At 37.7% G+C, this 25,706-nt stretch overlaps 1 protein-coding gene across 2 annotated transcripts in view; it reads left to right on the top strand.

Annotated features, from left to right (window-relative positions):
- The window catches only part of cntn5 (contactin 5), a 151,106-nt gene that overhangs the window by 55,660 nt on the left and 69,740 nt on the right, over nucleotides 1-25,706 (top strand). For both annotated transcript variants that reach the window (XM_008426420.2, XM_017308391.1), the window contains 4 exons: nucleotides 4,784-4,993; nucleotides 9,187-9,310; nucleotides 9,412-9,587; nucleotides 25,088-25,183. In XM_008426420.2, the coding sequence (XP_008424642.1) occupies nucleotides 4,784-4,993; nucleotides 9,187-9,310; nucleotides 9,412-9,587; nucleotides 25,088-25,183 (606 nt within the window). The remainder of the gene's footprint in view (nucleotides 1-4,783; nucleotides 4,994-9,186; nucleotides 9,311-9,411; nucleotides 9,588-25,087; nucleotides 25,184-25,706) is intronic.

Here is a 25,706-nt window from a genome sequence, read left to right as displayed (position 1 = left end):
TGCTACGTGGCTGTTTGAGGTTGTGCATGACAAGATTATAACAAAGTTCTAAGTTCAGTTAGAACTTTTGCAAAGTACTGTACATGTCAGTGTATTAACACAACAAGCTTTCATGTATTTTTAATGCATATGTTCCTTCTGTCTGAGTAAAAAAGTAGCTGAGAATCTTTAAACTTTGTTTGAATGCAGACGGTGCAGCTGTCTTCTTTAAACTGTGTCAAGCTACTGTATAATAAGCCGCTTCCTTGTCATCACTCTGAGCTTCCCTCTAACACACTGCAACTGTCACATCACAGCTGTCATTCATACATATATGGATGCAACAAATAGGAGCCATTTCTATACCGGAATGCAATTTGAGCAAAAACTGTCTGGGTTGAATTAATTTATTTAAATTTAGAAAAAAGAGCCCAGCAGGGTTCAGTGGCTTGAAACCTTTATGGTGTAAAGAAGAGAGAGAAAACAGTTTTAAACCAGTTTTCTATTTTAAACCAGCACTATATAAAGGTGTGTTACTATTAAAGAAATATTGCAACTGTGATTGCAACTGTGAACTGTGCAACTGGAGCAATGGCCCAATAATACTTACGATCTTATAACACAATGCAGACGCTTCACGCACTCTGGCAATCTGGATCCTTTAAAATTGAAAGCGAAATTGACAAAATCACATCAGATATGCTTTGTATTTCTTTAAGTACTTACAATATATACGGGGAAAAAAAAGTCATATCTAGACGGTCATGTGAAAAAATAAAAATAGGTGAATCAAACCAGATTCTGACATAACCAAAACGTTACATTACTGACCAATAACGGCGCAACTCTGTAAGCTCCACAGCACTGATCCCAGCGCACAATTTAAAATGAAATGAGAGCATGTTATACTGTAGGTAACAAAATAATCTCTACTATATGACAGCCACTTGGACCCCAAAGACAAGCACATTCATACAAAAGACAGAGTTCTACATATAAATATATTTGCTAATCCCAAAATAAGAGAATTGTCAACTCGTGACTTCTAGGATATCACTTTAGCCTCCATGACATTGATGGCTCTGCCACTCTGCATCCACAGATTCAAACATCCGTGTGTTGGTTATGCAACTCAGTGAAGAGGTTTTACGGCACTTAAAACTTTTGTTTTTAAAAACTTATCACCTTGTTTTTGTGACAGACCAAGTCAAGCCACAACCAGAATAGAAAACAGTCTACAGTTAGTCATACAAAAAATATGAATTCATTGCAAATTCATTCTTCTACATGAAGGTTTTATTTTCTTTTCACTCATTTTTCTAAGCAATGCATGCTTTTCTTATCCATTAAAAATTCAACAAGAACATGCATTTATACCTTTTAGGGTTTGGGCACAAGAGAGCTAAGTGGTAGTTATACATTCTGTAAAACAAAAAATCAATTTTTCTTATGGCTGTTAAAGCAAACTTTTCTGCAGTAATGATAGGTTCATTGTTATGTGCAGAAGGGAGTCTGTGTACACCTCAGCTGAACTGATTCATGACATGATAAACCGGCTGCCAAGATGACATCCAACTACCCATTGCTTTGCTTTGCAATATTCAAACTCACAATGCTTTTAATTTCAGAGTTCCATATCTTGCTGTACCCAAGAATATGTTATACAGTAATTGCCTGCTCTCCATTTTTAGATAGCAGTGTTTTTGTGCTGACAAGTCCCTAAGGATACATAATTATTTCTCTGTTTTATTCAGTTCTTCCATAGCACTTTATCATGTAGCGCAAAACTCCCCCACACCCCCTCCCCCTTTTGTAGAACTCTGATTAGACTCTTGCTGTGCTTTAAGGTTCTTGTCTTTTGCATTTTAGCGTGAGCTGCTTCTGCTATCTGGCTCGCTGTGTTTTATTTGCTGTCTATACCTACAGCAGTTTTGTACAGTTACTCAAGAAAAGTTACATATTCATCAATCTGTGGGTAAAGCATTTAGTTCTGATATTTTTAGCTTAATAAAAGCACAGCACAATGTCTCATTAGCCTACCTGAAAAAAAAAAGAAGTTTGAATTCTTCAAAAGTAAAGGAAATATTACAACTCTTTGAAATGAACAAAGAATAACCATGACATAAGCCCCTTTTTGGGGGGTTTCTTATCCACTTTGTAATGTTACAGATATGGAACAGAGTAGAATAAAATAATCCTTAATGAAAGATGATAAAGTGTATTCATGTTTCATTTTAGAAAATTCATGTCTTTACCAGCGAGGCATGAAAAGTGAATTTGGAGGATGTATATAAGATGACACCTGGGCAGAAATTGCATACGTAACGTCAGGCTGTATTGGAGCTAAATGAGAAGTTTTTTCTTTTTCTCTTTCATCTGTAATAAAATTAGCATGAAGACTGAAAACCCCCAGACATTTCTGAAACTTGTGAGGGAAACACCGTCAGGCAACACCTTCAGCGAAGGTGGCCACGGCGGTAGGGGCTCGTTCTGTAGAGTAAACACTTTGCGGTCCTCAGGACTTGATAAAGCATTATACAGTACAGGCCATTTATCAAATACCTCCCATTGCGCTATTGTCTATCTGCCATGTTTGCAAATGAGCTTTTGGCTAGGAAACCTTCGTCCCAAACAACTGCTGCTTTGTTATCATGCCTCGTGTGATGTCCTTGATAAAATAGAATAAAAAATAAAAATAGTTCATGCTGTTCTTATTTGCATTTCACAGCATATGAAAGGATGTGGCTTCAAGTACTGCAACTAATGTCCCAGCAGTCCACAAGTCGATCTCCAGTCAGACTGCCAGATGTTTTTGGATGAAGCTACAAAGCATGAGTTTCACAATTATAAACTCCAAATACACACAGTTTTACATACAAAGTACATTCATAAAAAGACACATGCATGTATTTTTTTGGACTGTTTGATGTGAAATCAGAATTAACTGTTTCGGTTTTAGGCAAGTTAGGATTATCAGTTTTTTTTTTCTATTTGCTAAATGCCACAATAATTGGAGAACTTCTTTTAATTTACACTTTGCAAATGCTATATTTACACATTTTAGTGTTACAGCGGTTCAGATCTACTCTGCATCCCCAGAATCAAAACCAAACACAGAGAAGCATCATTCAGCTCTTATGCCCCACTAATCTGGAACAAACTTCCAGAAAACTGCAAAGATGCTGAAACACTGAGTCTTTTTAAACTGCTTTCCTCAAGGGCAGGTGTCCTGCATCTTTTAGTTGCCTCTCTGCTTCAGCACACCTGGCTCCGGTATTCACTCACTAGCAGAGCTCTGTGGAGCTGCAGGCAGCGTGTAGGACAAGGGACACATCTAAAAGCTTCAAGACTCTGACCCTTGACCCTTTAAAACTGCTATTTTAAAGCAAGACAACTTGTTTAGAGTTGCCTTTTTATTAATAACAATTGGCACATTGACTAAAACATTACATGAATATTTGATAATTATTCTTAATGAATTTAATGCTGGCGTTTGGTGAAATGTGCTTGTTTATAGTCTCAATGTAATTGGTTATTGTGTTTTTAAGCTGCCTTGTTGCTGAAATGTCCTATACAAATAAACTTGTCTTGATTTGACAGATTATAATTGTCTGACCATTGGTCAGCCAATCATAAAGTTAATAAAGCATTAAACTTCCATCCCAAGCAGGGTCATTGAAGATGGACTAAGAAAAAAAGCCTAAAGTAGCGCGCTGTGACTTTTATGCCTGTCATCCCACTACATCTGCACTATAAAACAAATGACAGAGGCGCATCATAAACCACTCCGAGTTTATAGATGTGACGTGATTTGATGTTTCGCAAATTGTGCACAATTTCAACACGTTTACTCACTTAAAATACAGTTTTATATACGACACCAAACTGGGCGACGTTAGAAAAAAAGTGCAACATCAGCTCAAATTGCACCTGGTTGCCCTTTGAAATATAAAGTTGACTTTTCCGGTTATAGCCTGATGCTATAGTCTGAGCATTCTGTATTTTAAAATTGTAACCTTTCATCGTATTATTTCATCACTTTGATACATTATGCTTTCATTAACATATTAACATATTTCATTCATTTTTCCTATGTTAAAGGAATGAATTATACACGTGAAATAATAAAATAAAAAATCCACACTGTACTGACTTGTGGTATCACAGTTGATACGCCACATATTTTCAATAAAACATATATTATTAAGACTGTAGTAAAGACATTTTGTAAAAATAGTTACATTTTTTTCTTGCAACCAGTTCAAAAGATGATACTTGTGCTCTATGAAAACTAAAATCTTCCACAACAGGCCAGAAGACAAGCATAGGATTTGATTGAGCAGCAGAAAGTACCAACTTTAATAAAGAGCTAGAGGTTTCAGAAATGTACTTCTCAACAATATGTTTTGCATACCTGTCAGAAAAGAGTTTTTAAGTCTTCCTCCAGGCTTCAAATATAATCTTGTGTTTTATTTCAGGAAACTTCCCTTGCAGTTCCTTCACTGTAGGACATTTTACCATTTATTTAATTTCCAGCTCTATCTGAAGTGGGGTACATCTTATTAAGGTTTCGGGTGTTTTTTTGGCTCCTGCATTTTAAAATGTATTTTATTGCACAGTAGTTAGATGGCTTCATAGCAAAAAAAGGGATGTGAATCAAAATGGTTACATTGCACTGTTCGTTATTCATTCTTAAACCACCTGATGTATCCATTTCTTTTTTTCTTAATCCCACTGAAACGTACCAAGAAATATAACTCTGGACTGCTCATGTTCTATCTCGTCTTTTTTTTTCTTCCCCCAGAGTTTGCGAGAGCTGTTGCGGCACGGCCGATGTCATACGCAGCGGTGTTACGAATGAGACAAGACAGCTCTTCGTCAGCGCTCAACTCGCGCAGCAGACCTCGACAGCAGCACAGTGGTGGGCTGGTGACTCCTGACTGGCCTGTTTTCTCCAGTCACCCTCTGTCAGCCCTCGGCCTGCTGGGCTCTCAGGAGGACCTCAGGAGTGAAGGTGAAATTAATGTTGCAGTCAAGCTCATGCTTTATTTGGCTTCATCTGTAACAAGTTGTGTTTTCTATAGGCATGAAATTCTTTATATCAAAATTGTAGATGCATTAAAACAGTTTTTTTTTTTCAAAGTTTCCTTTTGCAGTTTTTTCTGTAACTTGATAAAAGATGATGAACATTCTTTGATATTAAACACTGTGATGTTTTCTTATTAAGGTACTTAAAGCTAGAGAAGTCAGACAGAATACCGTATTTTCCGCACTATAAGGCGCATTTAAAAACCTTCAATTTCCTCAAAAGCCGACAGTGCGCCGTGTAATCCGGTGCGCCTTTTACATGGACCAATATTGAGCCACAACAGGTCTACCAACTATGGTAAGCAGCCGCCGACTTCATTTTCGCCCGTATAAGAAGAAGCGTGTGGTGCATGCTGGGATAGTTGTCACAACGCTGGTTTGTTAATAAAGTTTGACTGACCTATCTACCTACTGACCGTCTAGAATCAGGTCGTATGCAGGTCATTTAGCACCACTTTCTCCACCAACGTGCTGTGTGCGAATGGAGAAGGGTGACCATCGTCCGGCCACGCCCCGGCCCAATAGCGGAAGCCTCTCCTCGCCGACCGAAGTCGGATTGTTTTGTTGACATTCGGTTTAGTGCAGCTCCATCTAGTGGATGCATAACGTAACTCCAGCCTCTACTGTAGCGTCTATTCTACGCGCCTTATAATGCGGTGCGCCTTATGGTGTGGAAAATACGGTACACAAATTATTCCATATTTAAAAACATAAAAGCTCACTTGCCTTTTTACAGTGGCTCATAAAACTAAACCTCTAACCTCAAGAATGTTATTTAATACCTTTTGTCCAGGATTACATTTTCAGTCCTTACAAAATATCAGTCAAGATTCTGAATTTCTGTATTATTTCAATCGTCTTAGTTCCTGAAACAAACAAAAACCAGAGATGTAGCCCAGGAGTTTGACTGAACTCCTGGAAACCTGATTGCTGTGAATAGACTCTTTCTCAGCTCTCTGCCAACACTCCAGGTTTCACGCACGCCTTGTCTGTCTGGATTTGATCTTGAAATGTATCTTACCCATCTATTATCACAGTGCATCGCCTGCACTGACCAGGTCGTGGCCTTTGTGAAATTGAAGTAGGCTCATGCCTGTATTCAGCTCCCTTTGTGTTCTTGTCAAGATAGAAAGGATATCTTTGCCCAAGAGAAAGTTGTGGTTTCCCCTCACACAGCAGATAACCTCGACATAAGAGTGATATATAATTTATATGAATTTCTTTGTCTTCTCATTTTCAGTTTTCTCTCCTTTTTGTTACAAACTTCAATGTATTTTATTGAGATTTTATGAGCTACACCGAAACAAGCAAGTGTTCAGTTCAGATGTTTTGGGATAATGACGCACGGTTTTCCCAAATTAAAGAAAACACATCTGAAAAGTGTGGCAGGCATTTGTAGAACTGCCTCTTGTAAAATAGGAGATCGAATAAAATATTGACCCTTTAACTTTGGGCAGTTCGAAGATGTGAACGTGCTTTAATCTAAATATTTCATTTGTTGCTCTTGCTGCATGACAGAATCCAAAGTTCTGCATTATAACTCTGAATGAATGTATTAAAACTTTCAGAGCTCAACAACCACAAAGAAACTAACTAATCACCTGAAAGTCATAAAAATAGAGGATAAATATGAAATTCTTTTGTGATTTTTCTCAGTATTTACTCGCAGCACACTTGGAACTAATTCAGGTTATCCTTGTGTCTTGTAGGTCAGACTGCACAGCGCAGTCACCAGTTTCAAATGATTAGCAACATAACGAAGAAATGCTTCATACATTTGTTGAATCGTGGCCCTTTTCGGACCAGGTTGTTAGCAGCTACATCTGTATTTGAATGTCTGGTGTTTCCTTGGACTCTTTCATTGACCAAGCATTGATAGAGTTGTTGTCAGTATATTATTCTCTATTCTTTTTGTGGGGCAGCACTTAACGGTGGAGACACGCAGCATAACTCACGAGAAATTATTCTGTTTTAAGTGTATTATAACTGTATAATCCATATGATTTTGTTTGTAATAACACTTATTGTCAAGCTGCACAAGCCACTCAGAGCTAAGTTGGATAGATGCAACAAATCAATACTGTTGAGTCTGTTTTACTTAGAAGACAGTTAAGCTCAGTGGAAATGGTGTGAAAGCAGAGAAGTCAGCTTTTTCATTTCTTTTTAACACCACCAGTGCTTCAGACTGTGGGTTGTAACACAGCATGCTTTGCAACTTAATACTGATGAATTTTCCTCCAGTGATTGGGATATTACTTGAAAAGCTTTTCATTTCCCTGCAGAGCACTGAAATGGTGACAAATGCCTGGTGCAATTGTATACACAGTGAGAGGAAAGCCTTGACTCTAATCCTGACACCAGGTCCTTTCTAAATGGTAGCAATAGGCAAGATTGAGTGGCTTCGATGTTTACGTCGAGAGTCCTCCAGATCAACCTCAAAGGCAGCAAATGTTACGTTTCAACAGAAAAGGACGTGTATTACTCAGATAAATCTTCGCGCAGAGACAGTTTGTCTGCCGGACTTGATGTCTTCATGAATTCTTTACATTGCAGGAAAACGACTCTTCTGAAAAATGCAAGATTCATCGGTCTTCTGTACATTTTAAAATTCAGAAAAGCAAAACACAGAACAATATATGTGAAAAGCTGTCTAGTCTATGATTCAGTGGAAGCTGAAGGCTCAGCAGAGCAGAATAAACTGGAGAAGTAGTCGTGATTCCTAACAGGATCTGTCAGACACTCCAACTAGACCTACATAAATATGCTGGAGATTATATAATCTGAACAATATATTCTTGCTTTAGATGCCTTTGGAGTATTCAATTATTTGATTAGCATTTTTTATCAACCGTAGTACAGATTTTTAATAGATGACAAAAACAGAAAACTGCCAAATTAATAATTAAATGTTTATGTTTGATCTATATTAATACAGATTAAAAATATTATTAAACTAATGGAATTACCCTTCCCCCCCATTCTTTTCATTGAGTCACAAAACTAACACTGAAATATAAAACTAGACACATAGCATGACATTCACAACAGAAAAACAGCATTTCTTTTTATGGTCACTAAAACAATTTATTAAATATTTTATATTACATTTTATGTTTAACATGGGGAGGGGGGGGGGTAAAAAGCCAGGACTTGAATTTGTTAATTTTGATTAATGAATTACATAGATTTTAAATAGATTTTAACATTTTGAAATGTTTTATTTAATTTATATCTTTTTTTTGTTGGACATACATTTCTTAGCCAGATTCCTTGAATTTTGTGCCCCCGTAAATCTCCACTTCTCTGTGCTTCCTACAGCCAAACTAATGTCATAACATTTTGGCTCTTTCTTTTAGCATTTGCAAATGAAGTGATTTCGCACTTTGAAAGCGTTACGATGAAAAATGTTCACAGCGCTGAGACCTGGAACCTTTTAAAATCCTGTAATACTCGCAAACTCATAACAACGTGGAAGACGGGTTTCAGGAAGGAATGATACACGGCAGTATCATTTCTGCATGGCACTCTTTTATTTTTTAAATATTTTTTCCATCAATGTTGGAACAGAAAATTAAAAAGTCCAGCCAAGGTGGGAATGAAGCCAGGGAGATGACTGATGTTCACTTTGTGTTCTGCTTTCCTGAACTTGGCCGAGAGCTATTTCTACAAAGCTCAAATCTCACTCATCTCACTTAGGCTTTTAGGGAAACCGCGCTAGGTCTAAAGGTGTAAATGTAATTTGGCAGTAGCTTACATGAACCCAAAAAAAAAGTGGTATTATAGTTCCCATTTTCAGTTAATCATGCAGGATTAACAGGAAGGTCTCCGAGGCTCACTTCACACATATATGTAATTTGTTATCTCTCATTTGGGCTTTTTTCAGGCTTGTTTCCTTGTGTCTTTTTAATAGTCTGAAAAACATATGCTGCCTGCATCCTGATGCCATTTAGCTGTTTCCAATTCAGTCACAGCATGGAGTTGTACATCTTTCCTTTCTGTTCGTAATTGTGAGGTAATTGGACTGTAAAACTGATTGGCACTCCTGGTGTGAACCGCGCAATTATCGTCATCTCTTTCCGTTTTCCTCTTTTTTTTTTTTTTTTTTTTTCATCTTCACAGAAAGTGAAGAGTTTGGGCCCGTTTTCATCCAGGAGCCAGATGATGTTATTTTTCCATTGGATTCTGATGAAAAGAAAGTGATGATGCACTGTGAGGCGCGGGGGAATCCACTGCCCACATACAGGTGTGTGCTTCTTTTTTTTTTTTTGTCTCTGCTTCTGATTTCACACCTCATTAGGATGCATTTCATTACAAACATATTAACGCTCCTCGTTTGTTTTTCAGTTGGTACATTAACGGGACAGAAGTAGATTCAAAGACAGACTTCCGCTACAGCTTCATTGATGGAGATCTCATTATAACGAATGCAAGCGAGATCACTGACTGCGGGAAGTATCAGTGTCAAGTTGAGAACAGCTATGGAATCATCCTCAGTCGAGAGGCTCTGCTACAGTTTGCATGTGAGTATTTTTTTTTAAATCCCTCCAGCAAGCGGTGTGACAATGTAAAATGGTCTGTCTATGACAGTGGGGTATTATGTTTTTTTTTTTCAGAGTGCCATTTTACTGCACTATCAAGTAAAGATGTTTCCTTCAGTTCTTATGAAAATGCTTTAGGTTAGGAGCTCAGCAGACATGCAGTTCCACCAGGTGTTTACTAATTGCTGCTGCCGCTAGTCTGGAGGAACTGAGTGGGGGAAACACGGGGAAAGGGGGCTTTATGAGGGGGGAACTCAGCTGGGGACCCGCAAATGGCTGCTCCGTTCAACGTTTTTCAGAAATTAACTGCATTCACCTATATTATAACAGCTTTCTAGGTTAAGATGTGTTGAAAATCTTAAAATATTTTAATCCAAATCAAGCTTCAAGTCTCCAATGATTGAAAATATCCTTTTATTATCATCTGCATGGGATCTAATCTGCTGGAAACATGAAATTGCTGCAAGTCATGAATTTAAATCTTTATCCTTAAACCTAATTTTACTCATCAGCATTCAACATCTTCATCATTACCTTTTTTTTTTTTTTTGAAGACTTCATTGAATCGGTAAAAACTGCTAATAAAATATGCCGAACACAATAATTCATGGTTATGCTTTTACATGAAAACATACAAAGTAGTACAAATGTCAAACATCTAAATGAATCAAAATGAAGTTCCTTTTATTTTGAAGACTCAGTAGTGACCTTTCATTGACATAATTAACCCCTGTTTAAGCCCCATGCTCACTTTGTCCTCTCCTTTATTACAAAGCACAATCTATAGGATTTAAAAGGCTTTTCTTCTGCTTAACTCGAGTCAGGAGATTTGCAAGCTCACTAGGAAAATGCTGCTTTTCAGATCTTTGCAAAAATAAATAGAGAAGCAATATGTAGTGAGTGCATGAATATGAAGAATATTCCAAGTCAATTTAACCAGATTTTGTTCATTTGAAGAACCATAAATATCTCGATTCTGGCTTACAGTGAGCGAATAAGATGTTATGAATTATTATTACCCAACGGTCCAGGAATGCCTCTAGTTAATAAATCAAAAGCATGTTAAATTGTTCCTTGATTGGAAAGTTGAGTAAAAGAACAGTAGAACCTTAAAGTTGAAACATTACCATAAAAAAACCCCACTCATTTATATGGTGGCTCAGGTGGGAAAATAATAATTTTATACTCAATTTCTGTTTAGCAGTTCGCTTTGACCACTGATTTCCTGAGATAGGGGTTGTAATTGGACTCATGTCAGTTTTCAAAGTTTGTTTTTAAGACAAAAATTCAGTTTTTTAAGACTAAGCAAAGAATGATAAACATTCTGAAGTAATTGTATCAAAAAAGGAGCTGGTAAAAGTAATTTTTTTTTCTAACGTTGGTGTTTGTTATTCATGTGAAATAACCACAAGATTACAAAAAGAGGTCTGAGCAAAACATTATGTTTTCATCATTGGAAATACTTACAAGGAGTACAACAACAACAACTGTGTAGGTTTATCTGCCTTTTTTTTTTGTGGTGCATCAGCCAGACAATGCTATAGCCATCTGGGTACAATTTAACTTTCTTTGCAGTAGCCGCTAGCTAGCTGGAGGCAGAGGACTACTCCTGTTCTTTTCTCCAGCTTGTAATAAAGACAAAAATATCCTGAAAAAAAACCTCGCTGGTTTAGTTGAGTTCAAAAGTCCAGGTGCATTTAACATTTAGTAATGTTGTGATACTCTGTGATTTTTGCTCCTGTATGCGGTGGAGCATCTGACGTGCTGCATTTACGAGATCATCAAAATACACAGAGTCAAGAGACTGTTTTCATGTGCAGTTTTAATGGTATTTTTTATTTTAAATCAATGGTTAAAAACAGAAGTTCTATGAAAGTAATAATTTGAAACCGTGTTCATTTGTTTTAGAATTTTGTTACGTTTTTACTGCTTGAAATTTAAAATTCAATCAATAGTTTGATACTCAGAAATAAAGTTCTGCATTTTCAGGCTTACATTGTCAAACTGACTTTGTTTTTATGAGGCACTTAGTATGCTCCCAGTATTCCCCCCTATCGAAGTGAAATTGCACCATCTTGGTTCCAGAGGTGAATAAACACAAGGTCTGCAGTACGGTTTAGATGCTGGATGCAGTTCCCACAGGCTCTGTCTGATGCTGTATAGTTACGCTGCTAACTGGGTGCATGCCCTTAACTGTGGTGTCTCAGTGGTAAATGAGAGCCAAAAGCACATTTTTTTTTTTTCCATCCGCTAAACCCCCTTGGCCCACCTCCAAAGCATCATCACGCGCTAAGGCAGCACATAACAAAAGAGCAGGGAGACTGAGCCTGGAGGAAAAGCCATTGCTGGTGCACTCAGTGTTTTCCTTGGAGCAGTGACCGTAACAGCCTTATTGGTAACTTACTGGAAACTTACTACTTTCAGCCACTGAACTGTAAGTTAAAAGAAAAGTACATGGTTTTCTTTGTTTTTCTTGGATCTAATAGTTGCTTTGTTTTGAAGTGCTCTTGGCAAATTTCCTTTTTCTATTTTAGCACTTGCATTCTTATGTTTTAACCATGTTTATTGCTAGTTGGCAAATCAAGAAGAGTGGGAATATAAAGAAAAGTAAAGAACTATTGTAAAAAGTTGTCAAATAGTGGGGTGAAAATGACTGGATTAAGTGATGTTAGAAAAAGAAGACCTTCTGCAAACCTTTGAAAATGTTTTAGACTGTTTCAAATATTACACATGGTACATATGGGTCTTTATTTCCATTACAAATGTGCACAAAATCTTTTAGATATTCAAATAGAAACATGCAGGGAGTAAAGAACACCACGAGAAACCTCTAGAACTAGAACAGCTGTCTTCAAATTCAGACCTAGTTGGTTGCTGTCCTGCAGCTTTTAGGTGTGTCCACAGTGCAACACACCTAAGTAAAGTGGCTCAATCACCTGCAGAGCTAATTAAAAAAAGTTAATAAATAAAATTATTAATAAAATAATTAATAAAAGTTCTCCAGAGTCCTGATGATGACTTCATTATTTCACTCAGGTGTGATATAGCAGAGACACATCCAAAAGATGCAGGACACCGAGCCTCACGGACGGGATCTGAGGACTCATGAACTACTTTAGTTAATTGACTGACTAACAAATACTAATATTTCTTCAGTAGCATAAACCTTAATGTCTCTGGATGGTTTTGTACTATTAGAAGAACTGTAGTTATGAGTAAGAACTTCTTTAGTGCCGATGTATGTATTCCTTTTTTTCCTCCTCACCATCTAAAAATATATCATTTTGGTCACCGTGTTAATTCTTGACTCCAAATGTACATGTGTGAGTGTGTAAAGTAGGTTTGTGAGATGAATGTATGAATGAACTGATCTCACTTTAAATATAAGACAGACTGTGTTGGCAGACAGAAATGCCCAGATGGTAAAATGAAGCGCAGATACAAGGTTTTTTCCCCCTTTTTTTAAGAGCGCTGCTACGTTAGGAGCAACACATGCTGCATTTCAACCAATACCAGAGCCTTCATCTGTCTAGATCTTTTCCTCCTCCTCACTTTGGTCAAGGGTCATATTTGTGTGTTGAAGGCTGCGCTTGAGAAATGCAACCTGCCTGAAAATGAGCTGTGTAACATTTAGATGCTCATTTATTTGCCTCGTGTTGAGTCAGGGACAGCTGTTTATACTTTTTCATAAAAACTATTGGCTGGCTTGGATTATCCATCAAATTCATTATTAAGGTATTTTTACCCTTTTTTTTTGCTTACATCCTGTTTTTTTTTTTTGCATGGCAGAAGATCTTTCCAGCCACCCTTGAGGTTTTATTATTTTTTTATTCAGGATTTCAAAGAAGGTGTTTAAGCTTTTACCGTCCACATTTCCGTCTTTCAGACTAAAATGATTGTGGCTGTGATGATTAAAGCTCAAACCTAATTTGACTGCCACATCATAGAGGGGTTTTATGATCTGTGTCAGTAATTGCTTGCTTTTATAACAGCCAGCAAGATGGGCTAGTTTATGAAACCCCTGTGCAATCGCTCCAAGTACTTTGAATATACTGAGATAAATAAGCTGTGCTTCAAATTCAAGTCATGTACTTGTTAGTTTAATCCAGTGATTCCCAAAGATTTGATTGCTTATTAAGACCCCCATTGAAAAATGCCAAACTCTTCCTAATTGGACTGGCTCACTGCAGTTAGTAAATTCATGCATAACATCTTAGGTCTCCTGTAATTCAACACGCCGGTGAAATTTCTGAAGCTCAGCCTCTAGTTTGTATTTTTCACCCCTGAACTTTAGGGACCTCTAGCAGACATTTACTATTAAATTCTCTGAGCAGATAAGGCAGATCGATTTATTTCTCCCGAGGTTTAACAAAATAAAAGTTCATTCATTTTTATTTTTCCGAAACCTCCTGCTCCCCCAGCCACACAGCAGTTTTTCTATGATGGCTTTTCCAACTGACCTCTGAGTGAAAGTGCTGAGTTGTCCACTAAAATCAATAACTTTAGCTTACAGTGCTCCCATTTGTGGCAGAGCTGAACTGAATCGTAGTTGCCATGCAACTAGTAGGTTTCTGCAAGATGTCATTTCTAATCTGACATACAAATGTTACATGGGAGCAGACTGAGACAGCAGACAAGCAGCATAAAACTTTGAGCACGTCTTAACAGCAGCACTTTGTTTTCTGTCCGCTGGACTGTCAGTCCTTGATGTTGTTCAATCCCCAATGTGAGCTGTGTATCTTCACAGATGCACAAACGTGTGTTTTTCACTAAAATTATATACGTTTTCTACTTCTGTCCAAATTCTGCATGTCTTTATAGAGTTGCGTTGTGAAGTGCTAGACTAACTCAAGCGTTCTCACTCTGCTTTGATAGCACAGTGGGTGTTAGCCTACAGATAGCTGAAACCCTCTCTAAAACTGCATATTTTAATAGTGCAAACTTGAAATATATCACAATTTGCACCGATATGCACAGCAGAAATTGTCTTGGTGCTACATTAGGATCTAGAATCAACAGTCTCCCTCCTCTTCACTTTTGGGTTTATAAAATGAACGTCGGTCCTCGATTGTCGGTTTGTAATGCAAACATCAGCCAGTAATGTGCCAAGTGACATTATACCCAAGTGTTTCAGCTTCAGTTTCTTTCAGAAATTTCTGATATGATTTGTTAGAAAAATCTGTGAATAGGTAATTTTTCTTAAATACAAAATTTGGAATTACTTTCTCAGAAAAATCTGCAAATATTGAACTCATCATCTGCCAACCAAAAAGCTCATTCATAATTTGTTTTCCAACATCCAGACATTTTTTTTGAACAACAAAGTTTATGAGCACTTAAAAAGCACTTGTGCTGGAAATGCTCATGATGAAAGGTTGTGACTGTTAAAAGCTGATTGTACAAATCAGCCTACATGGTTCATTTAGGAATGGGACAGATGTAATCACAGATGGTGGATTAACAGCAGATATTAGGAGGGAAGTCTTGTCATAGACTCCTGCTGAAACTAATCATTCAAAACTAACATCTCCTCGTCATCCTGGTACCTGGTTTAAAACGCCCCATCCATGTAGCAACTGTTACTCTAGCAGGAACTTTAGAGACAGTAATGGATGTTAGATTAGATTATGTTAGATGACTTAAACAACTACAAAATCAAGAAGAGCAGACATTCCGACAGAATAAAAATGCATTGCAAGAATATATATGTGCATATACACACACACACACACACACACACACACACACACACACACACACACACACACACACACACACACACACANACACACACACACACACACACACACACACACACACACACACACACACACACACACACACACGCACACACACACACACAAGTTCCTGGATGTTGTTCCTCGGTGGGAGTCTGAGATTAATTCTTCAAACATATTCTGAGATTATATGCTTGGGGTCACGCATGGCTGACTGGCAGGAGTGTCAGCTGATATGATGGCTGCTTGTCACACATCAGCTTCACCTAAACCGCCTCTACAAAATGTTGGATTTTCTAGCAGACAGGTCATTTTCTGGCAGACAGATGAGTCAGTATCCTGTTGTTAGAGTCTTGACAGGGAGTAATCTGAAGAGATGGAGTAATGACAGACTGTGCCAGGCTTAAAAAGTGCTGCTGCAAAAAAATTTGCCTATATTTGCCTTAAAGTTCCACGATAAACTCCATGTGTTTTTCTACAATATCACTGTTTACTCATGCTGTACGGTGAGCTCTGCAACCTTGAAGAATCGCTCACTGAATAAACATGTGACTCAGTTGTGCAGTTGAGTCAGCAGCAAATCCCACAGCTCACCTGCTACAAACTGTGGTTTTGGTGCCGACTGCCAAACCAACAAGGTTTTATGTTTTGATTCCGAGTGCGCCGGTACCAAAACAAATAACGGTACTGTTAAATTAACATATTACATTTACATCCCGGTGTCTGCTACTGGGATAGCATGTGATAGGCCAACACAAACTGGTGCAGACTTGGGAAGTGGAAAGGAAACGATAAATAGTTTTGAAAGGTTGTGAAAAATAAAAACGAGAAATGTCATTGTATTTTTTTATGTGTATATTTCTGTGATACACTGCATTACAGTAACTGTTTAGGTGTTTTGGATGCTACAATTTGTATCACACGTCTAGAGACCTTTGTAAAATAGCTGAAGCACAATCAGATTGGATGGTAAGTGTTGAACTTTGTTTTTTTTAAGTCTTGGTATAGATACTAAATTGGACTTATGTCTGGATTTTGAGCCTTTCTGACATGGTTGATTTTCCAGCCAGAGAAACCGGCTTTCCAACGATTCAAATGGATATTTTGAAGGAGTAAGAGGCTGTGAGGAAGTGCGTTCTGTTGGACCTGAACACTGATCTGTCCCTGCTTAGTTCTGGTCTGATGCAGCAGACACAAGTCCCACCAACCTTCCTTCTGTCATTTTTTTTGTATTTTGCCATGGAAAATAAAATTAAAATAAAATTATTTTCTGTTCTTCCAAACTTTTGAGCTTGTAATAGTCGTTTCTCACTGTTTCCCATGCTGTTGTAAACTGTCACACACAACATGCAGTGCAGTGGGATCCTTCTTCTCTTTTGAACCGTGAAGAGTTTGTGTGAAAATGAACGTCCCGTAACCAAGTGGCATCATGTCAACAGATTGACTTCTGTCTGACCATGTTAGACTCTTACAGTCCTGTCAACTGATACGTGCTTCATAAACGTGGATCTCTGCTGGCCTTTATCACGCTGGATGTCTTGCATTGTCAGGTATCAGAATAGAGGGGAAGGAAAATTGCACAACATACATTTTAGATTTGGATCTTTAAAGAAAACCCAAAATGCACATCAAAAATTGTTTTCTGTTCTGCTACCAGGATAAGCAAGTATGGATAGAGAATGGACAGATTTTCACTTGATTTTACTAATAGTCAAACGCAAAATCTGTGTTTGTGATTGTGTGTATGTGTGTGTGTGTTGTGTGTGTGTGTGTTTCATTGATGAATATATGCAGAAAACATTAGAGAACACGGCACTCTTGATTTTTGTTAAATAAATATTAGTCTCCAAAATCCTTGAGCTGCACAGTCTGAAACATTTTTGCATAAAAGTAACTAAAACAGCTCTGTTCCTGCTGTTCATCCTTGTTACTCTCCTATTACTGCTGAAATACAAAGAAACCCAACTCTGCAGGTGCGGTTCACGCATGGAATACATAAAGCTCATTCAGCTCAGCCATGTCATTGCTGCTTCTTGTAGCTTATTCATATTTATGTATAAAACCTTGTGGTTGTGAATACTAAGGGGGGAAATGGGTTGAGTGCACAAGGAGCATCTTCTTTCTGCAGGTTTATGTTCTGCATTTTCAGAGGTTGTTTGATAAATTGCAGCTGCTGTCTTTTTTTCCTGTTTGCTGTTTTTTTTTTATTCTTACTTGGTGATAACGAGCGATCTCTGCTTCAGCACAAGTGATACACCCTTGAGATGCAGCCTTGAGTCCATTTTGCTTCCTCTTTTGAGTGTCCTGCTCTCTGGTTTTGAGGAACTTCACCCTTGTGAGTCGACAACGACTGAGAGCGCAGAGGAGACCGAGAGATAAAATAATCAAAGCTCTACACAGATTTTAGAGGCAGAAATTCAAACTGCTGTTTTCTTCTTTATTACGAGACATAATTACAGACTATAATCCCATTATTGGAAAAGCAACATTATTCAATTTTCTTGCTTATCTGCTAGTAATACATCATGTCATGATAAGCAGAGTAAAAATGATTGAATGCAATAATATATTTTCCGTAAACGGATAAAATCTTAATGTGTTGAGATAATAATGAGTACGGAAATATGTTATTGGATGCTTTGTATAAAATTACAGGAAATTAGTCTGACTTATAAACACGCAACAGACATATATTTTAGGCTTTTTTAATTAAATAATATGTGTAGCAGAGAATTAGCTGTGCTAAACCGAAATGTTTTACTGAAATACTTATTTACTTAATCATTCTATGATCTCATATGAAATCAAATTGTCTAATGGATGAGCTTTTTAAATGACCTTTAAGCTAAGCCCATCACATATTTGAAGAATTAAAGAGATTTCTGTGTTTTATACATGTTTGTTTGGAGAGTTTGGTTGAGGAAAGAGATCTGGATCACCTGGCCGTGTTTGTTACCGTCTTATGAGTTATATCAAAAGAAGACATCAATGCATGTCGCTTACAGATGTTTTATGTCAACCATTTTCTTGTTTTAAAGAAAAAGTACATGTCCAATAAAGCAGGTCACCAAAGTATGCAAGTCATTAGCCTCTTCAGTGCTAACGTAAAGGAGTAGTTGCTTTCCAGCGCAGCCTCTGTGATAAGGAAGTAGCCACCACTGAATACGCAGGAGTCTTAATTTCGGCCCCAACGCCACAAGTTAGTTAAAGTTGTTTTTAGGGAATTTTGTGGAAAATATCAGATCTGGCATTGAAACATATTTAAATCTATGATCAGAGTTAATTCCTCTTTTAGTTTAATAATGACCTGTACCCACAGTTTTTTATTTATTTATGTTTCATCAGCTTCCAAATACAGACTATATTTCTTTAAGACAGGATTTGTCTGAGTGTTCAGCAGGAAGTAATAAAGGTGCCCTGCTGCCCACATTGGAATGCAAAACCTTCCCTCGCTCTTTCCTCATATCAAACAGTGTGTATTTATCTCTCTGCGTGAAGCCTTACTTCTTCCCTTTTTATGGTCACTCTGCTCATTTTCATGCAGCGGTTCAGCTGATTGCTTTACCTGCTTCAGGATTATTTTTCTCCTGATAATCTAAAGCAGTAATGGTCTAGATTGCTTTGACACGGGATAAATCATTCATCGTTTAACTTGTGCTGTGCAGTTTACTGGCATATTAAAATGTTGAACTTTGAGTTTTTATGTTCATAGAAACACCAACCGAATGGGGTGAAATCATTTGTTCATTCAGAAATCAGCTGAAAAAAAATTGCGCAACCCTCTGCTACAGCGTCTCATCCAGAGGGTTTGCAGTTTCGATGAAGATTGTGAAGAGGAAAGTCTGGTCAAGGCTCTTTATGTTGCATCCTGTGGTCATGCACTCCATTGCCTACATGGTCTAGTAGGATTCTTATTTATTGCTATTTTTGTTTTGAAATTCTGAGCCACCGAACTCGCTCTTGAGCTGTTTTTTAGCCACAACTTTGAAGGCAGCCGGCAGGTTGGAGGGCCTCTGATCTTTTTCCCCAAAGACTTCTTCTCTCTCCTTCTGCAGACGAGAGGCTCAGGTATCGAGCCTCTCTAAGCAGAGCTGCGGTAATGACATTAAAGTGTTGCTCCGAGTCGAGCATTGAAAGATCGACACAAACACGGGACTCAGACATATTCTGCAGTACCATTTGTTCATGTCCATGGATTGATTTCCCGCTGACCTTCAAACGTGTGATTTGCATTGAGCACGTTTTTAGAACTCCTGCTGCAAATTTCATCAGTACCAGAAACGTTCACACAGGTACATGCTTTCAAGGGAAGCCCTAATGATTCTGTACATTATTAAAAATGCATTTATCAGTTGCTTTCCTTTAATTTGCAAAAGGAAAATTTTGGCAAGCCAGGAATTGTATTTAAACAGCATCATCTTTGATTAATCTTTGTTCTTTCTGAATCCTAACCTGCATCACAAATTCGTTTCTCTTAAACATTTGACATGCTAAGCCACCACAGCGTCTAGATTCGGCTTCTCAAATGACGGTGTGATGTTAGTGTAGGTTTATGTTGGTGTCACTGATTTCCCACTGATAACCAAACTATTTCCTGCTTCAGTTGTTAAATGTCTTATTTTCCAGTTGCCTGGAAACATTTCCCAAAGAAAACAACCATCACTGTGTGTTCTAATGAGAGGCTTAAACTGGATATGCTCAAGTCTGAATTCCTGTGCAGTTACAACAGGTGTATCTGACTAGAAATACAATAAGAATATCTTTTGTTTTTATCGATTGAGGTAATTTGTCTTGGAGAATTAATTTTTTTGATGTGCAGAATATATAAACAAGTAGTATACCTAGAGTATATGCACAAGTACAAGCATAAATCATTTTGTGTTTTGATTAAAACATACCATAACAGAACTTTAAAACCAAGGATATATCAAATCTCGATTTTTGTACCATTACAGCCCTTCCATATTTTTGTTCTTGTAGCTGCAGCGCTGCGAAGTCTGAACTAAAAAAATGTTGCGAGGGAGGGATTGGCAGCCAAAAGGCCACATTAGTTTAAAATAAATACATCGCTGATGACTCAAAAGTGTTTGGTAGAAAGGTGTGAGATACTGCTATGTTTGCAACAAAATTACTCAGTGAAGGTGTGTAATTTAGTGAGCATTTCTGCCATGAATGGTTGTTAATTATTAATCAAAAATGATGATGCACTCGTGTGTGTGTGTGTGCGTGTGTGTGCGTGTGTGTGTGTGTGCGTGTGCGTGCGTGTGTGCGTGGGTGTGTGTGTGTGACAAATTGAGAGAACACACACAAACCTCTGTGTAGTAGAAGTTTGACATTAACTAAGCTAAAATATGTGATAGTGTTGTTTAATTTGCCTTTAACTTTAACCATTAGCTTAATTGGGGTCTTTCTTTCTATTCTCTAGATTATAAATTATTACCTTGTATCAAAGTTTTTCAATAAGATAACTACATCATTAGATTATTAATGCTCCATGTCAAATTGAGAGCTCAGGAGTAAAACAAAGCATCTCACTGCAGTCCAGTCTGTCTTCCTGTTGCCACTGAAGGACCTTGTGACTTGACAGTCAAGCCCAGAACTTACCTTTCGTGTTATTTTTATTGGTTTTTGATCAAACCCATTTTATAGATGCTGACCAACTTGTTCTGCTTGGTTCCACTGGTATTTTTACAATATATCTTGAGGTTCATGTTTTTGAGGTTGGATGACTTCCTGTAGATCCCTCCATAGATTTTTTTTTTAAAGTTTGTCTTTTTACCAGTATGTTGATTGAGAACAAATTCTCATTTTCAACAGCAACCTGTTCAAAATTCAATGGACTCTGGTTGGGCTCAGAACATGTTGGTGAAACTCAAGGTTACTTTAAACCTAAATTTGTCATTGATATGAATTATTTTGGGCGTGACTGTAAGACGATATGTTTACCTTACTGCCATCTTTCATTTCTTTTTTTTCCCATTTCAGAACAGTGCTTCTGTAGAATGATGATGAGTTGCACTCCTCTGGCAGACAGGCCATGACAGTCTTTGCATTTTGCTACCAGCAAAATCTCCAAACAGCTACCTCCCTCTCTTTCCAAGGGGAAAAGTTCATGAGGTTTCCCCTTCTTTCACCATCAGACTCAAAAGGGTGAATGAGAGCACTACTCAGCACTGCACATAACTGGAGAAAACTGCAGGTCTGTAGTATTTCATTAAAAAGAGTTTAAACAGCAGGGACTAAAAAAAATGGTTTTGACCCAGGGATTTTGAAATCTATACCTTAAAACTGGAAACTAATTTTGTGCTATCTGCTGATTTAACAGCTTTATTTTTGTACATCTGAAAAGGCCTTAAAGCATCATTAATAACAATGACTGACGTGTCAGAATTTAAAAGGTTTAGAAATGAAGCAGTAGAAACTTGCACTGAGTTGTTTGCTGTCAAATCAATATTGAACAAAGTAAACAATCATTTGCTTTCCATCCATGCATTAGCAGTACGTTTGTCAACAAGAAAGATTCATTGAATGCCAAATGATCTGTGATGACAGGTCTTTCTGTTGGGTGGCAACCTGAGAACCATCACAGAAACCTGGATCTGCACCGTGGCTCTACTTCAAACTGAGCTCCTGTGCTTGAATTGGCTGTCATCTAAGGGGATTCCAGACTCAGTTGTTATTGGACGTAACCGCTGCCTTTGATAATGTGGATCATAAGATTCTCTTGGCTGGAATCACGACCTCAGCTGGTTTAGGTCCTAGCTTTCAGATAGAAGTTGTTGTGCCAACACCAATTATGCTATCCCCGCAACAGCTGATTGGCTTCTTTTCTCTTTGGCGTACCTGCTGCCAATTGTGTGCTGTTTTTAATAATTATTTATAGCTATATTTTATTTTATACAAATGATTGACCAATTTATTTTCTCCTAACTCATATTATGCTCTCTCTCGCTTTCTGTTGACTATCATAACTGAGTGTTCTCAAATTCTGTTGCTTTGACCCGAATGCACCAGTATGATCCATGGTGTTTCTTTCCTTCCTGACCCTTAAGATAATACTTTATTACAATCTACAAAACACTTATAGAATTGTTAAATTGTATTGTTTTTATAGTTTTGTGATGTATCCAGGTTTGTCTTGTAAATGAGTCTCAAGAGATTTTTCCTGTATAAAGTATTATATAGTACAATTTTCTAATTTTTAAGTGTAATTTAAAGTTTTTAAAATGGATCATAGGCGTAAACATGTTAGTAAAGTCCTATTCTTCTTCTTCTGACATTGTTACAGAAGTCGTACGTTATGTCTAAATGAAAGCTTGAAACTTTAATCTATGCTTTTGTAAACTTGTATTTTGATTCCAGTGATGAACTTCCTTTTGGAATTAGAACACTAAATGCTAATGTGCATATAAATTAATGGCACAATTTTGTCTTTATTATCACAGCTTGCAGTTCTTAATGTTTTTTCTGTTTGTTTTTTAAATTGTTAGTAGTTTTGCTTCATTTCTTTGCACCTGTAGTCTGTCTCTCCTTCTCTTTCTCTCTATATGACAGTATACAAGCAACTTTAACTTTTTTCCATGCAGATTCAGCGGGGAGAGCTTTTATTAATGCATAATATTTACTCTTTGGCCTCCTTGTTTTATTTGTTTTTACACTCCCTTGTTATTAGGTGTAAATTATGTGTGTGAACATTTATTCTTGAATGAATGCACTGAATCCGTCCACCAGCTGCTAGATGCTGTGTGTGGGTTGTTTTTAGCACACAAAGTCGAGGGCATGGCAGAGTGTCTTCTGGTAATTTTAATATTTAAAGTTATAAAATATAATATGATATAGGAGTAATAGCAACACCAATTTTTTTGATATGGTAATGTCCAATCAGACTTGCGAACACGGGATGTAAAATGTAAGATCTGAATAGTTGCTCTGAGCTGCTTGTGTGTGAAATATTGCATCAATACTTTTTTAAAGGAGCCCCCTGGTCTAAAGTTTCCAGACTGTTTTTATTGACTGTAGACCAAATGAAACATAATGGAGCAACACCAGCAGCTGTGAATGGCTCCACAAACCATTTCACATAAGACACATAATCTGTGAAATAAATCAACTTTCTCTGCCTTTTTCTTGTGGTCCTACAGCCACCTGCAGAAATGCGCCACTCCCTGTCAGAAGCAACCAATCAGAACCAGGAGGAAGAGCGTAGCAGTGTCAATCACACTGGTATACGTGCTGCTCACACCCTCCCTGTTGCTCTCTGCTGCACTGCAGATCCTGTGCAGGCTTGTTAGCATGGCCACTGATGGCGACGGATGACCAGTTTTCTTGTCATGTTAGGTCATCAGGGTGACTGACGGTGCTAAGACCGTCCTTATGGCTCTGATTGGTTGTTTCTTACCAGACAGAGTGTTTCTCCTAATGGTAGTAGGACTACAGGAAAAAGGCAGAGTAGCTAATTTTTTCAGATTTTCTGTTTCTTATTGTACTGTCTGGCCATTTTGATGATTTTAACAAATACGTAAAAAAAACATTGTTGTAAAAGTTACTTACTGCAGCTGTAAGGCTGCTGATATCCATGTTGGTTGTGCACCTCATTCTGACTGCCATTATACTTTCCATTGATATGAATACAACACCCGGCACAGCTAACTTCTTTAACAATGGCCTTTTGTGGCTTATAATTGTGTAAGCTAATATGTGGCCATGCATATTGCATAAACCTTTCTGCTTTCTAAAGCAATCTTATTGGTCTTATGTAAACATTTCCTAGAAATTAGGGTTCCATTAGTGGTGTCACATTGAAAGTAAAATATAGATAAGTGTGTAATAAAGCAGTGGAATTTTACATTTTTGCTTTAGATTTTTTAAATCAATGTATTTTTTAATATGATCATTTATTGACATGCGCCTGCCTATACCCTTTTATTTTATTGCTTGTCATGGCTAATCTGGCTTTCATGACACCACTATTCATTTTTGCAGTCAACATTAGCGCTGCTTTTTTGTTTGCATCTTCTTGCTTCATCCTTTACCACGCTGTGGGACGACATTCATTGTGAGCACAGGTTGAGCTGAAGCATTAAAAAAAGCTACTTGTGAGACGAGAACATCAAATTAAACTCTGCATTGCTGTGTGGCACACTTTAAAATGAAGTCAATGAACCATTATTGCTAAATGTGCAAGAAATGCAGCTTTCACAAGCCATTGAGGAATAATTGCCCAACAGCTCAGCAGTAATGTGCAAAGTTATGGAACAGTAGTGGTTTGGACATAAAGACCAAACATGGATCATGAGCTTGTTCATTTATTTCTATCACTCTGCGATAATATGAAATTGATATGACGTCAATTGTTTGTCTGTCTGCAGCATAACGATGAAACCAGGTGCATTTGGTGGGGAGGTAGAACGTCCATGAAGCTGCTGAAGTTGGACGCTGAAGGGGAATTAACAAACTGACTGTAGCTGCTATAAGAATTTAACACGATCCGAGTTTTTACCATTTTACCTCAGTGCCGCCTGCATTTGCTGAAGCCCAGTTTAAGCAGTTCTTGTTGAGATTCATCACCGAGTTGAATCCAGCTAGAACAAAAACAGGGATTTGAAACAAGCTTTACTAATCCGTTGTATTAACTCATTTGGCTTCCTGAGGAGATGAGACACACTTTGCTTTTCCTTGCAATCACATGAAAACATATCAAAGTTTGGTTTCGCTAATGCTGCTTTTCGTTTTGTATCATTTTAGACCTTGGTGCTTTCAGTGCGAGGACCCGGGGCGGCGTGTCGGTGCGTGAAGGCCAAGGCGTGGTGCTCATGTGTACCCCTCCTCCTCATTCGCCAGGTAACAGGAGCTTTCCTTTTACTGAGCTCCAACATAAATCAGTGTCTCCATTTCGTAAGAAGTCTCATCATCATGCCTTTCAGATGATGAGCAGTCAGCACAAAACCGGGACACAGATTCTCAGAGTTTATGTTTTCTTTGGATTATGAGAAATTGAGTGAGATGTCAGTAGCCAATTATTTACGATAGACAAATCGCACAAGATCTCTGCCCACGGCTGTCATCTGTTTTAAATTATGCAAACCCAGACACTTACAGGTTTCCTGTTCATCAGCATGTCATGCTTTCCTAGTGATGGGGATGTTTGCTAAGGGTTTCTGTCATTTGCGAAAAAAAAAAAAAAAGTCCAAAGTTTGCAGCTCATTGTAACTGGAATCTGGGTAAGGAATTTTGTCTCTCACAACATCTTGCATTTTGTGCGTTTAATTTGAAAAGTAATTACATGTGCATATTTTTCTGTCCACAGTTATAACTGTGATTGACATTTAATAAAAATCACACATGGTGCACAGTGTTATGAGGG

Source organism: Poecilia reticulata, linkage group LG13 (genome assembly GCF_000633615.1).
Source record: "Poecilia reticulata strain Guanapo linkage group LG13, Guppy_female_1.0+MT, whole genome shotgun sequence".
Classification (NCBI taxonomy): Eukaryota; Metazoa; Chordata; class Actinopteri; order Cyprinodontiformes; family Poeciliidae; genus Poecilia; species Poecilia reticulata.
Note: the sequence above shows the minus strand (reverse complement) of the source record. Positions and strands in the feature narration are given on the sequence as shown.